The sequence below is a fragment of the Gigantopelta aegis genome, chromosome 3, assembly GCF_016097555.1.
Source record: "Gigantopelta aegis isolate Gae_Host chromosome 3, Gae_host_genome, whole genome shotgun sequence".
NCBI lineage: Eukaryota > Metazoa > Mollusca > Gastropoda > Neomphalida > Peltospiridae > Gigantopelta > Gigantopelta aegis.
The window spans coordinates 58908755-58921555 of record NC_054701.1 but is presented as its reverse complement, the minus strand read 5'-3'; the positions used below and the strand labels follow the sequence as shown (position 1 = coordinate 58921555).

General features: G+C 34.3%; 1 protein-coding gene across 1 annotated transcript in view; it reads left to right on the top strand.

The window, feature by feature from the left end:
* Positions 1–12801, top strand: part of LOC121368325 (F-box DNA helicase 1-like) — a 48526-nt gene that overhangs the window by 1980 nt on the left and 33745 nt on the right. The window contains exons 2-5 of the mRNA XM_041493005.1: positions 7143–7270; positions 8639–8762; positions 10504–10697; positions 12385–12504. Coding sequence (XP_041348939.1) covers positions 7143–7270; positions 8639–8762; positions 10504–10697; positions 12385–12504 — 566 coding nt within the window. The remainder of the gene's footprint in view (positions 1–7142; positions 7271–8638; positions 8763–10503; positions 10698–12384; positions 12505–12801) is intronic.

Sequence of the window (12801 nt, the reverse complement as noted above, 5' to 3'; positions counted from 1 at the left end):
ACCATTCATCACAGTGTTTTCCCTAGAAATGAAGTAAGGCATGGTAAAGTGACATTTTGGGGGCATATTTTATGTGCAGTTTTAAATGTAAGGGCTTTTTTTTCCATTATACAATTTTCAAAAGAACAAAAACCTTATGGCCATTTTATTTTCTATATCTATTTCATAACTTAATTAAAAAAAGGAAATATGTAGTACTATCCACATAGGTGTGTTTAAAGACTTCTTTTTACATGGGCAACTTATAAATTTAAAAGACAAGACATTTTGATTTTGAGGGCAACATGCATGGTGCTAACCTATCTGTGGGAGAGTACATGTATACAAAAGACCCCTTGCTGTTTAATAACAGGCAGAAGGTTTACTCTCATACTTAACACATAACTTCTGTACTGGTCCAGGACAGACTTGGTTGAACCTTAATTGGATAGAAACCAGTAAATAAGTTATAACAATTTCTTTTAATGAAAATTGAAAAGAAGGGTTCTATATTTATCTGTCCAACAATAACATTTAAAATTTTTTTTATGAATATTATCTTTCCTAGTGTATCTAAGAAATGGTAGACTTACCAATTTTATAATTTGCAATGTTAGTTTTATTCTGTATGCATCCAGTATTAAAGTACACACTTCGAGGTGAAGTCAATGCCAGGTGACGCCACACGAAAATAGGGTCCTACGTGAAAAAGGAAACCAGTCTAGCAAGTCGTTTTCGTACACAATTAAAAATAAACAAATAACATCAAAATACAGCGTATTCAACTTTCATTAATTATGAAACGAAATAAAAATAAGTAGAAACTGATGTGTAGATAGAAATTTTGTTTTATTTCTTGTTTGTTGTACCATAGGCTTAATATACGTAGGTAAGGTGTGTACGTGTTTTAAGTTTTTTCGTGACTAACATTAATTCAGACCAACTTCAAAATGGGAGTAAAATTATTATTTTGTATTAATATTTTTTTTAGAAGTGATAATAATTGTAGAGTACAATGTGTGAATTTACATAAAACTTTATTATGACTTTAGTTAAATAAATTATTGTCAATGGCTTGGGTACCAGACATTTCCTCTCCAAGCCAGTTCGCCCCCAACTATTTGTCGGTTCGCCCCACCCCCAATATTAATGTTAGGCAGTAAAGATGACATTGATTAATATACATGGGTATCGCATGACCTATTTTACCTACAAACATGTTTCTTTTTTTTTTTTTTTTTTTTTTCCTTATCGATATTTTAAAAGGATACACCAAAACCCCCAGGATTTTTTTGTTGGGGATGAACATGTTTGAGGTGGGGGGAGGAGGGGATGCAAATTTTATTATCAGTCTTCAAACTTACCTGGATGCTGTGAATGCCTTTTAAGTTAAAATTTATTTTTGCTTTATGACACCACTAGAGCACATTGATCAATTAATCAGCTATTGGATGTCAACCATTTGGTAATTGCCAGTTTTCCATTAGCAGCATTGTTACTAAGTGTACACTTCTCATGGGGTTTTATATACCAGTCATGGGTCACAGTTTGGGACAATATACAACATTCACACCACTAATAACTATACTTTAATGTTTTTATAAAACATTTTGTCACCTTTCCTTCTCTCCATTTAATAAATAAAATGTTCCACTTAAATTGGAATACAGATTGCAGTAGTGAAACAATATGGGCCAATTCATAGGCGTACGGGTTGGGGGGGTGGCTGTAGCCCCCCCCACCCCCCCACCCCCCATTGTGTGATAATTTATCTATTCGGGCAAATATTGTCTGGTCATCCAGGCAAGATGGTCTTGACGTCACATGTCATTCGGGCAAGTTCAGTTCAGCCCCCCCTAAAAAAATATGTAGTAAACTGAGATGTCTTGTTAAGAAAACGATACCCAGGGCTTTAGATTGCAACTAAGGTATTAAATGCTGTGCCCAAAATAAACATACCAAATTAAATACAAACATGCCAACCTCAAAAGAGTTTACTTCAAAACATCTGAAATATTTTGCTTAAATTAGATTAAAATAACTTTAATGCAATATAACCCTTCAGCAGCAGAAAACTATATATATATATTGTGCCCAAATTAGTGAGATCTAAAGTCCTAAGTACCAGTGCCACTAATGCAACAGCTGTGAAGGGTGAACTATTTTTAGATGAATTCTATTTAGTCATCAACATATTTTTTTTTTTTTTTTTTTTACATCTGTCACCATGTTATGTTATATTTAAACAGTACACAACAGAAAAAAAAAGTCGACAAGCAATCCATAGTTTTGCAGTGTATTTATCCCCAGCAATAACTATCCAAGTCTTCCATCTGCTCACCCCTCCCTCTCTCTCTTTCCTTCTTCTTTATCTCCCTCTCCCAGATCAAAGCCAATTAATGTCAATGAATTTGTGTGTGTGGGGAGGGGGGGGGGGGGTATGAACCCAGGTGTATGTAAACCGAAAGCATTTATAAATGTCTAAAAATATAAAACCAACAACATGCAAAGCATCATAATTTAAAAATATAAATCCCAATTATGTAAAACAACCCCCCCCCCCCAAAAAAAAAAACGTTCAAGCAAGCACTTCACTTTCTCTGTTGCAGAACATTGGAAATGTATATTTTTATATTATAGAAAGTTGGGTATCTACATGATTTTCATTCATGACACATCCTTACAATATATATCAGGGGACAATATTTCGAAATCTGAGGGAACCGGAAGTTGGTTCACGTGGTTTTTACCTAGGTAACCAATTGTTCGGTTACGTGAATTATATTTGCGTAACCCGTGGGTTACCTGATCGGTTACCTCAAAATTACGTTGAAATTATACTTTAAATACATAGTTTTTAGCTGAAACATAAAGATAAAACAAATACAAAAGAAAACATTTAAAAAAAAAAAAAAAAAAAAATGTCTTTAATGCTTTCTGAAGTTAACAATATTATAAAAGAACTGAATATCAGCCTCAGTACTGAAACAAAATACAGAGGTGTAGCCAGAAATTTTCTTAGCATTGTGCACGCCAAAGGCGTGCCCGAGCGGGGATATTCGGGGGGGGGGGGGGGGGGGGGGGGGGCTGTGAACATTTTGAAAATCAGGACGCCTGTAGATGCAATCTGAGCCTTTTCAGAGGCCTTTTTTTTTTCTTTTTTTTTTGTAATCTGTTTTTCGAGTCAATTTTAAGAGGATATTTTATAGAACAATTACAGACAGCCCCGGCCTATTCCCCGATTTTGTTTTTGCTTTACGCACATGCGTACTGTGCATAATGGGCGCTACGCCTTTAAAATATATACATGATCATTTGGAGGGATTCCTTTTTGCGTTGGCTATGCTACTTTCACTTTATCGATGGTACTTCTATACTACAGTGACGTTCCAAATGTTTGTTTTTTAAAGCTCATTATGCGATGTTAGGATTTTTCAATTTTTGTGACACTTTTGGATTCCTGTTTACATTAAAACTGTTTTTAACATTATTATGCAAAATTATAGCCAGTCCAGTATTATATACTACCTTTCAGAGATAAAATAGAAGTAAATAATTTAGCTATCCCTAGCGGTCTGAGCACATTTCTTTAAAACTTTTTTAAAAGTTTAGACTGGTCGCAAGTTACAACTGTTGCAATATAATGTTCTTTAGTGGTTTGCTACGTACTAGTAGTAGTATGTCTGGATGGATAAACTTCCTGTAATCGTGAAGTTTGCAAGTTTTAATTTCTGAAAGTTTACAGGCCATGACGTAACCAATTTACGGTTCGCGTAAATTTAATTTTGCGTAACCGACACACGAACAGAACGGCGGTTCGCGTGAAATATTGTGCCCTGTATATTAATTACCATTGTAAGGCAATGTTTCGAGAATCTCCAACCATGACATTGTCTGTTTAATCTGGGGCAATTAAAACAAATGAAAAAAAATTAACTATCCAGAACCCAATTTCATGTAGGCTTTACTCATACAAATAACATGTGAAATGTTACTGAATAACAGTCTAGGTGGAAAACCCCTGTTTCATATTAATTTTATTACCATTATTTCATGGCTTATACTGGATGACAACTTTCAGTGGACTATTTTTAGTCATTCAAAGCATAACAAAAATTCCACTACCCAATGTTCCAAGTACAGTCTGATATTCACTTGTATCTCACAACTTCAACATCTGACACATTGACACATTACTTTTTTTTTTTACTAAGGAACAATCATCATCAAACATAAAAAACTTTGTTTCATCATCTGAATACGAATCTGGCACTTTTGTTATTGTTTCCATTTTGTAGTCTGCTTGTCCTGTCCCAACAAGACAATAAATCAGGTTCTATCCATAAAAACAAGCATGGAATGGCTTCTAGCTTTAGTCTTTAAGGAACCGTACTAGTTCTGTACCTGAAATGCAAAATTCAATTATAATACAAGTGTATTCATGTAGCTAAGCTTAATATGTTTTGCACTTATTTTTAAATCAACAAATAGGAAATAACAGGAATGTCTGTTTAAAGAGCCTCCGCAGATACTTTAGTACTTAGTATTTGACATACATGTATGGTATTTTTGGCACTTGGACTAGTGAGAAAAGAAACTTGCAGCTTTTACACAGCCAAACATCTATCAAATATACACAAAATAATATTAAAATAATATTTGGATGGAAGGGGGTGTTATTGGGTTATTGTTCCTTTTCTTTCCTTATTTATAAATCTTTAAAAAATGCGAAATGACTCGGGTAAACTGGTAACAAGGGCAAAACAACATTATAAAAGATGTTATAAAAATATAACATTATAATTTATATAGTATAATACTATTACTGGAATCAGTATAAAGATGCCGGGAGGAGGTGGGGGGATGATTCTGTGCAAACAAATATAATACATGTATATCCTACCAGTAATTTGAACCCCCCCCCCCCCCCACACACACACACACAATAACACCCCCACTATCCAAATATTATTTTAATTTTTTTATTATTATATGCATGGTACACATGTATGTAAGGTTATATGGTTAAGGACAACACAGATAATGAGAGAGGAAACAGAAAGAAAGAAGTGTTTTATTTAACGATGCACTCAACACATTTTATTTACGGTTATATGGCGTCAGATATATGGTTAAGAACCACACAGATTTTTAGAGGAAACCCGCTGTCTCCACTACATGGGCTACTCTTCCGATTAGCAGCAAGGGATCTTTTATTTGCGCTTCCCACAGGCAGGATAGCACAAACCATGGCCTTTGTTGAACCAGTTATGGCAGTAAACTCCATCAGTATCGGTAAACATTCCCTCCCCTAGTTTATCAGAAGGTCACTAAATTTCTACAAAGCCAGTTTGTAGCTGGAGTAAATCATTAAATATAATTATTATTATTATTAATCGGAACACCTCGCTACGCTAGATATAGAGTAAATCGGAAAAGATCGCATATATTCGTGAAAACAATTTTCCGACTCTTAAATTCGCCCGATATCTCACGAAAGTTACCGCACTTCAATTTGAAGGGAAGTAACTCCATCAATCAATGGTTAGAAGAAAACATTTCGTGGCTAACGGGTCGCCAATAAAACTAAATTTGCGACAGTAAAACCACCGATATACGTCCGCAAATCGGAAAACTCAGTAGGGTTATCCCCTAAATGACACCAAATGAGTGCTTGTGATAGTTTTGGAATGTTTTCGTGGAAATTAATCGTTGTTATATTAAAAAAACATTTTTGGATATACAAAAAAAGTTTTAAGGTCGGCAGGTTCAAATTAGGGTCGGTCGGGTAACCGGAAACAAACAATATTTTATGATACGCCTCATGGAAATACCTCTAAAAATAACTAGAGATTGTTTCAATAACCATTACGTGCGTTTTTAGAATTATGAAAAATGCAGTTTGCGGTATTGCAAAAACCTGGATGACCAGAAGCACTAAATAATAAAATGTAATTACATCTAATTTAAATTGTCAAAAAGCAAGCTCTTTAATAGTGAAAAATATGCGGTAGTGTTTAAAAACTAGGGTCTGTCACTTTAACAGTAATTAACATTTAAAAAAATGCATATCAACCAAGTTACTACTTAAACACATACCTGTGCATGTAGAAGTAGAATGTAGAGTTTCGTTACAATGATCACCTTTTTTTTTTTCAATTAACCAGAATTTGTTTTTTTCAAATGACAGACTTCAAGAGACTTCTACAATGATTGTATACACATATAACTACCTGTGAGCATTTTATACTGTTGTTATCTCAATGTTGAAGTCAACGAACAAAATGGCCCAATATTTGAGATAACTGTGGACTGAGTTGAAATTAGCCTTTTGATAAAAATGATGTCGTGGAACCATTTCCCGATTTCCTGGGATAATGAGTTTACAGAGATCGAGATAATGAGGTCTGACTGTATAGATCTTTTTAATTTATAATGTCCATATATTGTGGGAGTGGACTTTTTTTCTGTATTTTGAATACTGCTTTTAGGATTTTGTTTAAGGACAGGACAGGACTAGTATTGATATTGTTATTAGTATCTTGTGTTTACATACATTTCACATTTATATATTTATTTATAAACACTGGATCTGTTACATAAAGTTATTGTATTAGCTGTATAATTATGAATTTAAAAAAAAAGTTAAATAAAATTATTATTATTATTTTTCTATACTGTATGTTTACCATTTTTGAAATAAGCACAGATTGTCCATTTGTCCAGACAAAAAAAATGTATCTCAATGGAGAAGTGAAAATGTTCAATGCAGTTGCATTTAGAGCAACCAAAAACATTGTCTCCTTGCACTTGAATAAATCAAACCATTTATTCAGACAAGTGAAAAGATTGGCTGACAAATAGATTTCTAATATATACTTGTCTGGAGGACTAGTAATCATTTCTACTTATTCCTACCGCTGTGTACATGATGTATACAAATTTACTAAATATTTTATTTTAGAAATAATTATACATTAATTTTCATATAATTACAGTGCTAGCTCTAGGTGAGAAAAATATTTTGCCAAATTGTCTATAAAAATTGCAGAAATCAACAGTTATTTAAAAAAAAGAGTCAATTATTACATGAATTTTTTCGTGAGTGCCAGAGCTAGCCGTGAATTATGTACATTGACATGTTGCATTTGTTCTATTTTCAGTTTATTCCTTGGAAGAAACTCTACCACAGGTTGAGGAAAAACCACGGAGACAGTTTTAGTGTGGTTGTTGCACTGATGACAAAGAGAGATTTAAATCTGCCTTCGAAATCATTGCTAGGATTAATCAGGTTTGTTCACATTAAGTTTAAGAAACCTATTCTGCATATTGTTGTTCCCAATCAAATATATGTGTAGGTACACTGTGCATCGTGTACATAGTGTTCAGTAAGCAGTCCCATAACCCAGTCAAACTGAACGTATCGTCTTACTTGAAAGAGTCTTATAAGTACATTTGTACATGTGTACCTAGTTTATGACCCTCTAATGTATATATACATACATGTGTATACAGGGGTGCAGAAATGGAAAATATTTCACTAGCCCGCCAGACCAAAACCAACTAAAATTTACTAGTCTGCCAGAATTTCTAGTATTCCGCCAGCCTATATATATGTAGATATAGATATAGCTATAGATATAGAGATATAGAGAGAGATAGAGATAGAGATAGAGATAGAGATAGAGATATATAGATATTATATATATATATCTCTATGTCTACTGTATCTATCTATTTATCTATCTATCTATCTATCTATCTATCTATCTATATACATGTATCTATCTATATACATGTATACATATATACATATATACATATATATATATTACAAAATTTGAAATATATTATTAAAGACACTTGGTAAGTGATCAACATCATGTGACAAACAAACAAAATCAAACCCCAAACCTTGATTGACAAATCAATAAATTAAAAAACTTTTTGGTAAAGAATAACTTTTTCACATTTATAAGCTACCAGACCTGAATTATTCTTGAATATCTTACAGCAATGTAGGCTATAAGAAAAAAATTATGAGTATAAGTCAAGGTGTTGATATGACTAGCCCTATGGTGTGCAAAATATTGGGGGTTTTTAAATCCATAGGATACTATATACTAAAAACTACTAAATTCCATTCATATGATGTTGTTTATTGACAATGCAGGAAGTGACTTAGAAATATGCATATATGCACATGCACATGCACACACAGACAGACACACACACACACACACACACACATGCACACATACGCCACATGCACACACTCTCACACACACTCATTCGCTCACTCATGCTCACATACACATGCACACACACACACTCATTCACACGCATGCACACAAACACTCATTCACACACATTCACACACACACATACACACATGCATACACACACTCATTCACACACACACACATGCATGCACACAGACACATTCACACACAGACGCACACACTCATTCACACACACTCATTCACACACACACACAGACACACACACTCATTCACACACTCATTCACACACGCACACACATCATCTTATATGTTTTAACTATGGATCTTTAATTCAAAGAGGGATGCTATATACCACACTATACAGTTTATAATACTGAAATTCCATGTTATATAATTATACAGTTCTTACGTTTCAGGTTTATGTTGGATTTTAAACCTGTCACAGCAAACAACATGACAGAATGTCTGGCAAAACACGACAAGTACAAATGGGCTTGCACTTTGATAGAAGAGAGGGTGGAAGATTGCATCAAGAATAAGGTTGTACTTACAGACCAGGACCCATATTCACAAAAAGGTGTAAATTTACGTCTACGACTAGCACTTACGTGTGCCGTAGATTTACGTTTACGTGCAAGAAGCACCTTATTCTCAAAGATGGTCGTAAATGTAAACGTAACTTAGTTGGACGTAAATCTACGATTTAACATTCTCACTGGAGTAATTAATAAAAACACATTAGAAACGATGGCTACCGGGTAAATAACAAATGCGCAAAACGCAATTTTGTTTGTCTTCTGCTAACAATAACATTGCGAACAGTTAACCATGGCATTTTGGTATTGGTGGGGATCCACGTTTTGGTACGAACTTGAGGACATTTCTTAAAAAGGAAAAGATAACTCAGGAGAAATTGGCCAAGTCGAAAACATCCGTTCGATCACGAACAAAAATATGTTCAATCCGTGGGCGTTCGCCATAGCAAACTGCTTCATTTATTGGAAATGCTGCTAGTTTCCGTAAATAATAGTAAATAACGGCGATCGTGCTTGATTTATTATATGTACACAACTTACGTGCAGCGTTAGTTGCAACCTGAGGCACTCTTATATTTACGTCCAACTTTACACGTAACTTACATTTTCGTTGTTTCGTGAATAGCTCTTCAGTCGTAGATTTACGTTTATGTGTAAAACTAGGCTTACGATATTTTGTGAATATGGGTCCAGTTCTTTTGTAGTTTAAAGGGTTCAAACACATGAGTATTCAGTGACAGGTTAATCATTAGGAATGTAATTTTTTTTTTTTTTAATGTTACTGACAGCCAAAGAGTTGGAGGATTTAAAAAGTTTTTTTTTTTTTTAAATAATTGCATATAATTTACAATAATGCTTTCATTTCATATAAATCCCTGTCAGTGGACCCATTGGGCTATTTCTCGTTCCTGCCAGTGCACAACTGGTATATCAAAGGCCGTGGTATGTGCTATCCTGTCAGTGGGATGGTGCATATAAAAGATCCCTTGCTCGTTGAAAACTAGCGGTTTTCCTCTCTATGACTGTGTCAAAATGACCACATGTTTCACATCCAATAGCCGATGATTAATAAAATCAATGTGCTCTAGTGGTGTTGTTTTTAAACAGCTGATTTTGTTGAAATTTGAATAGCTAATATTGTATTTAAATGAAATTTTATAAACTGATCACAAACTTGGCACGAAAACATAAATTACATGTATTTCACAATATTCAGTTATTTATTGTTTTTAAATACATGTATGACCTTGATTTTAATTTCATTGATACAAAAAATACTTAAATGTTTCTTTATTTTTTTTAAATGGCAGACATTAGAAAATGTACTTATATCTCTGTACAAATGTGGGCCACCCAATTTGTCATCAGGACTAATTAAAAAATGATAATCTTGTGAACTTGTATACCGGAATATCTTTGATTTGAAAAAAATATTAAATTCAGATGGCTGAACTGTTGATGCAGTTTTGTGCGATTATCAAAGAGTCATTAAAAAGTGCACATTTTAATTTGATATATGTTTATCAGATAGGTAGTAAACTACAGTGAAACCCCTCTAAACCGGACACCCTTGGACCAAGACAAATGTCCAGTTTCAAGAGGGATCCAGTTTAGAGAGGTTAAATTCTGTCCTGGTTTTTTGAAAGGGACTCTGTAAAACGTCCGGTTTTGAGGGAATTCCGATTTACAGAGGGTCCGGTCTTGAGAGGTTTTACTGTATTGTGTAAGTTGTGTTTGTTTTTCAGACCCCGAACCCCTGGTGTATCATAGCGTCTCTAGTGATCACGTCGAGCTGTGTAGCTGATGTCAGTAGTATTCTGTCCTGTCTGACGGTGCCGCTGTCCCAGTGTACCACTCTGGAAGTCTTGGAGTGTCTGTACTGCCTGGCAACCATGCTTTATGGAATGCATCTGAAACACGGGCCAAATGTTTGGACTGGGTATAATGTTCAGTTTCTGTTTCGTCTTTCTTAATTACAGCACTGGTTACTGTAACTGTTTTTGGATTGCATTGTACTTTAGTTATGTGCATGCAAGATTTACAGAACACTCACCTCAGAATGCTTGGGCCCAAAGATTGAACACCCCCGGCAGACTGTTTGGGCTTTTCCCCCATCTCAACCAGTGCATCATGACTGGTATATTAAAGAGTGTGGTATATGTCGTCCTGTTTGTGTGTAAGTTCATATAAAATGAGATTCATGCAGATCGTGGAAGTCGTGGATATAAGCAGATTTCATTTTCAGTGCCTGGAAAGTCATGGAGTTGGGTCATGGAAGGGTATGCCAAATAAAAACTGGTTCAATGTTATTGTTTTCCTATTTAAAATAGCACAGGAAATGATCTGCAATTTATATCAGCAGATTAGAATATATTATTAAATAATCGTGCAAAACCCTCAGAAGATGCCTTTGCAAAATCAAAAGATTTTGTTAATAACAAAATTTCTTACATACATGCACCTATTCAATCTACACATAAATTTATCTTGTATCACATACATACATGTATGTGCGATCTGGACCGGAACTTATAAATGGATAATTTCCTTTTTATTACTGGAGTTCGCGCCTTTTTATTATTTACAAATTACATGACATTGTATTTGAAACATTAAACAAGATTGCCACAGAGTATTATTCTTAATGTTAAGTAAATCCATGAAAGGAGGATTGATTAATAGATTTAGGAAAGTGTAGTAATGACGTTAAATTAAAAACTGTTTTTGTAAAAAATAAAAGAAGGCATGTAATAAATACAGAACTTCACATACATTATTTTTGCTTCCTGTTTATTGTACTTGTTTATTTTGTATGTCAAGTTCTGTATATATATATATATGTATATGGACTCTGTAAAATATCTGTCATGGAAAAATATACCAGGTTTTGTTTGAAATATGTGTGTCAAAATTATCAGTTTGATTAATTAATCAATGTACTATAGTGATGATACAAGCACAAAAAACAAACTAACTTTTAGCAATACAAAAGTACAGTTAAGTACAGTCTACAGTGTACATGGCTATTTCGTATTTATCAATTCAACATTTCCTGCCATTCTGAGGACAGAGTTATTAAAGACACATATGTAACACCACCCTATGAATAAATATTACTTCATGTACATCAAATGTACATGTATATAACTGAACATTTCTTCATTTGATATTTTTCTTTGTATACACTAGACCGGCCTCGGTGGCGTCGTGGCAGGCCATCGGTCTACAGGCTGGTAGGTACTGCGTTCGGATCCCAGTCGAGACATGGGATTTTTAATCCAGATACCGACTCCAAACCATGAGTGAGTGCTCCGCAAGGCTCAATGGGTAGGGGTAAACCACTTGCACCGACCAGTGATCCATAACTGGTTCAACAAAGGCCATGGTTTGTGCTATCCTGCCTGTGGGAAGCACAAATAAAAGATCCCTTGCTGTTAATCGGAAGAGTAGCCCACGTAGTGGCGACAGCGGGTTTCCTCTCAAAATCTGTGTGGTCCTTAACCATGTCTGACGCCATATAACCGTAAATAAAATGTGTTGAGTGCGTCGTTAAATAAAACACTTCTTTCTTTCTTTCTTGTATACACTAGTGTTTTAACTTTGATTGATATAATTGTTTCCTTTAGGATGCATTACCGGGTATTCTATGCACTCTACCTGTATGAAAATGCTTCTGTGTCAACCCATGGGATGTTACAGGAAACAATGACCAGTACATCAGGACAGCAGTCCATTGTCAGATACAGGTAATAACCATAATACAGTCACAGCAGTGTATTGAAATAATTACAGATACAGGGTTCATAAAGGTAAAGTTACCATGGGAAGCATTTGTGAGTTATGCAAAAACATTTCAGGTAACTAATTTCTTTTTATGTAACCTGTTATGACTAATGATGTTCTAAGTAATGTCTGAATAAAACTGAGTGTCTTAAAACTAGTCATACAAAGACACCTTTTTTCAATTTTATTTTAATTTTAAATCAATAAAATTTACAACAGAGGGCCTGTAAAATATAGAATAAAAGCTATGTCATCTAACT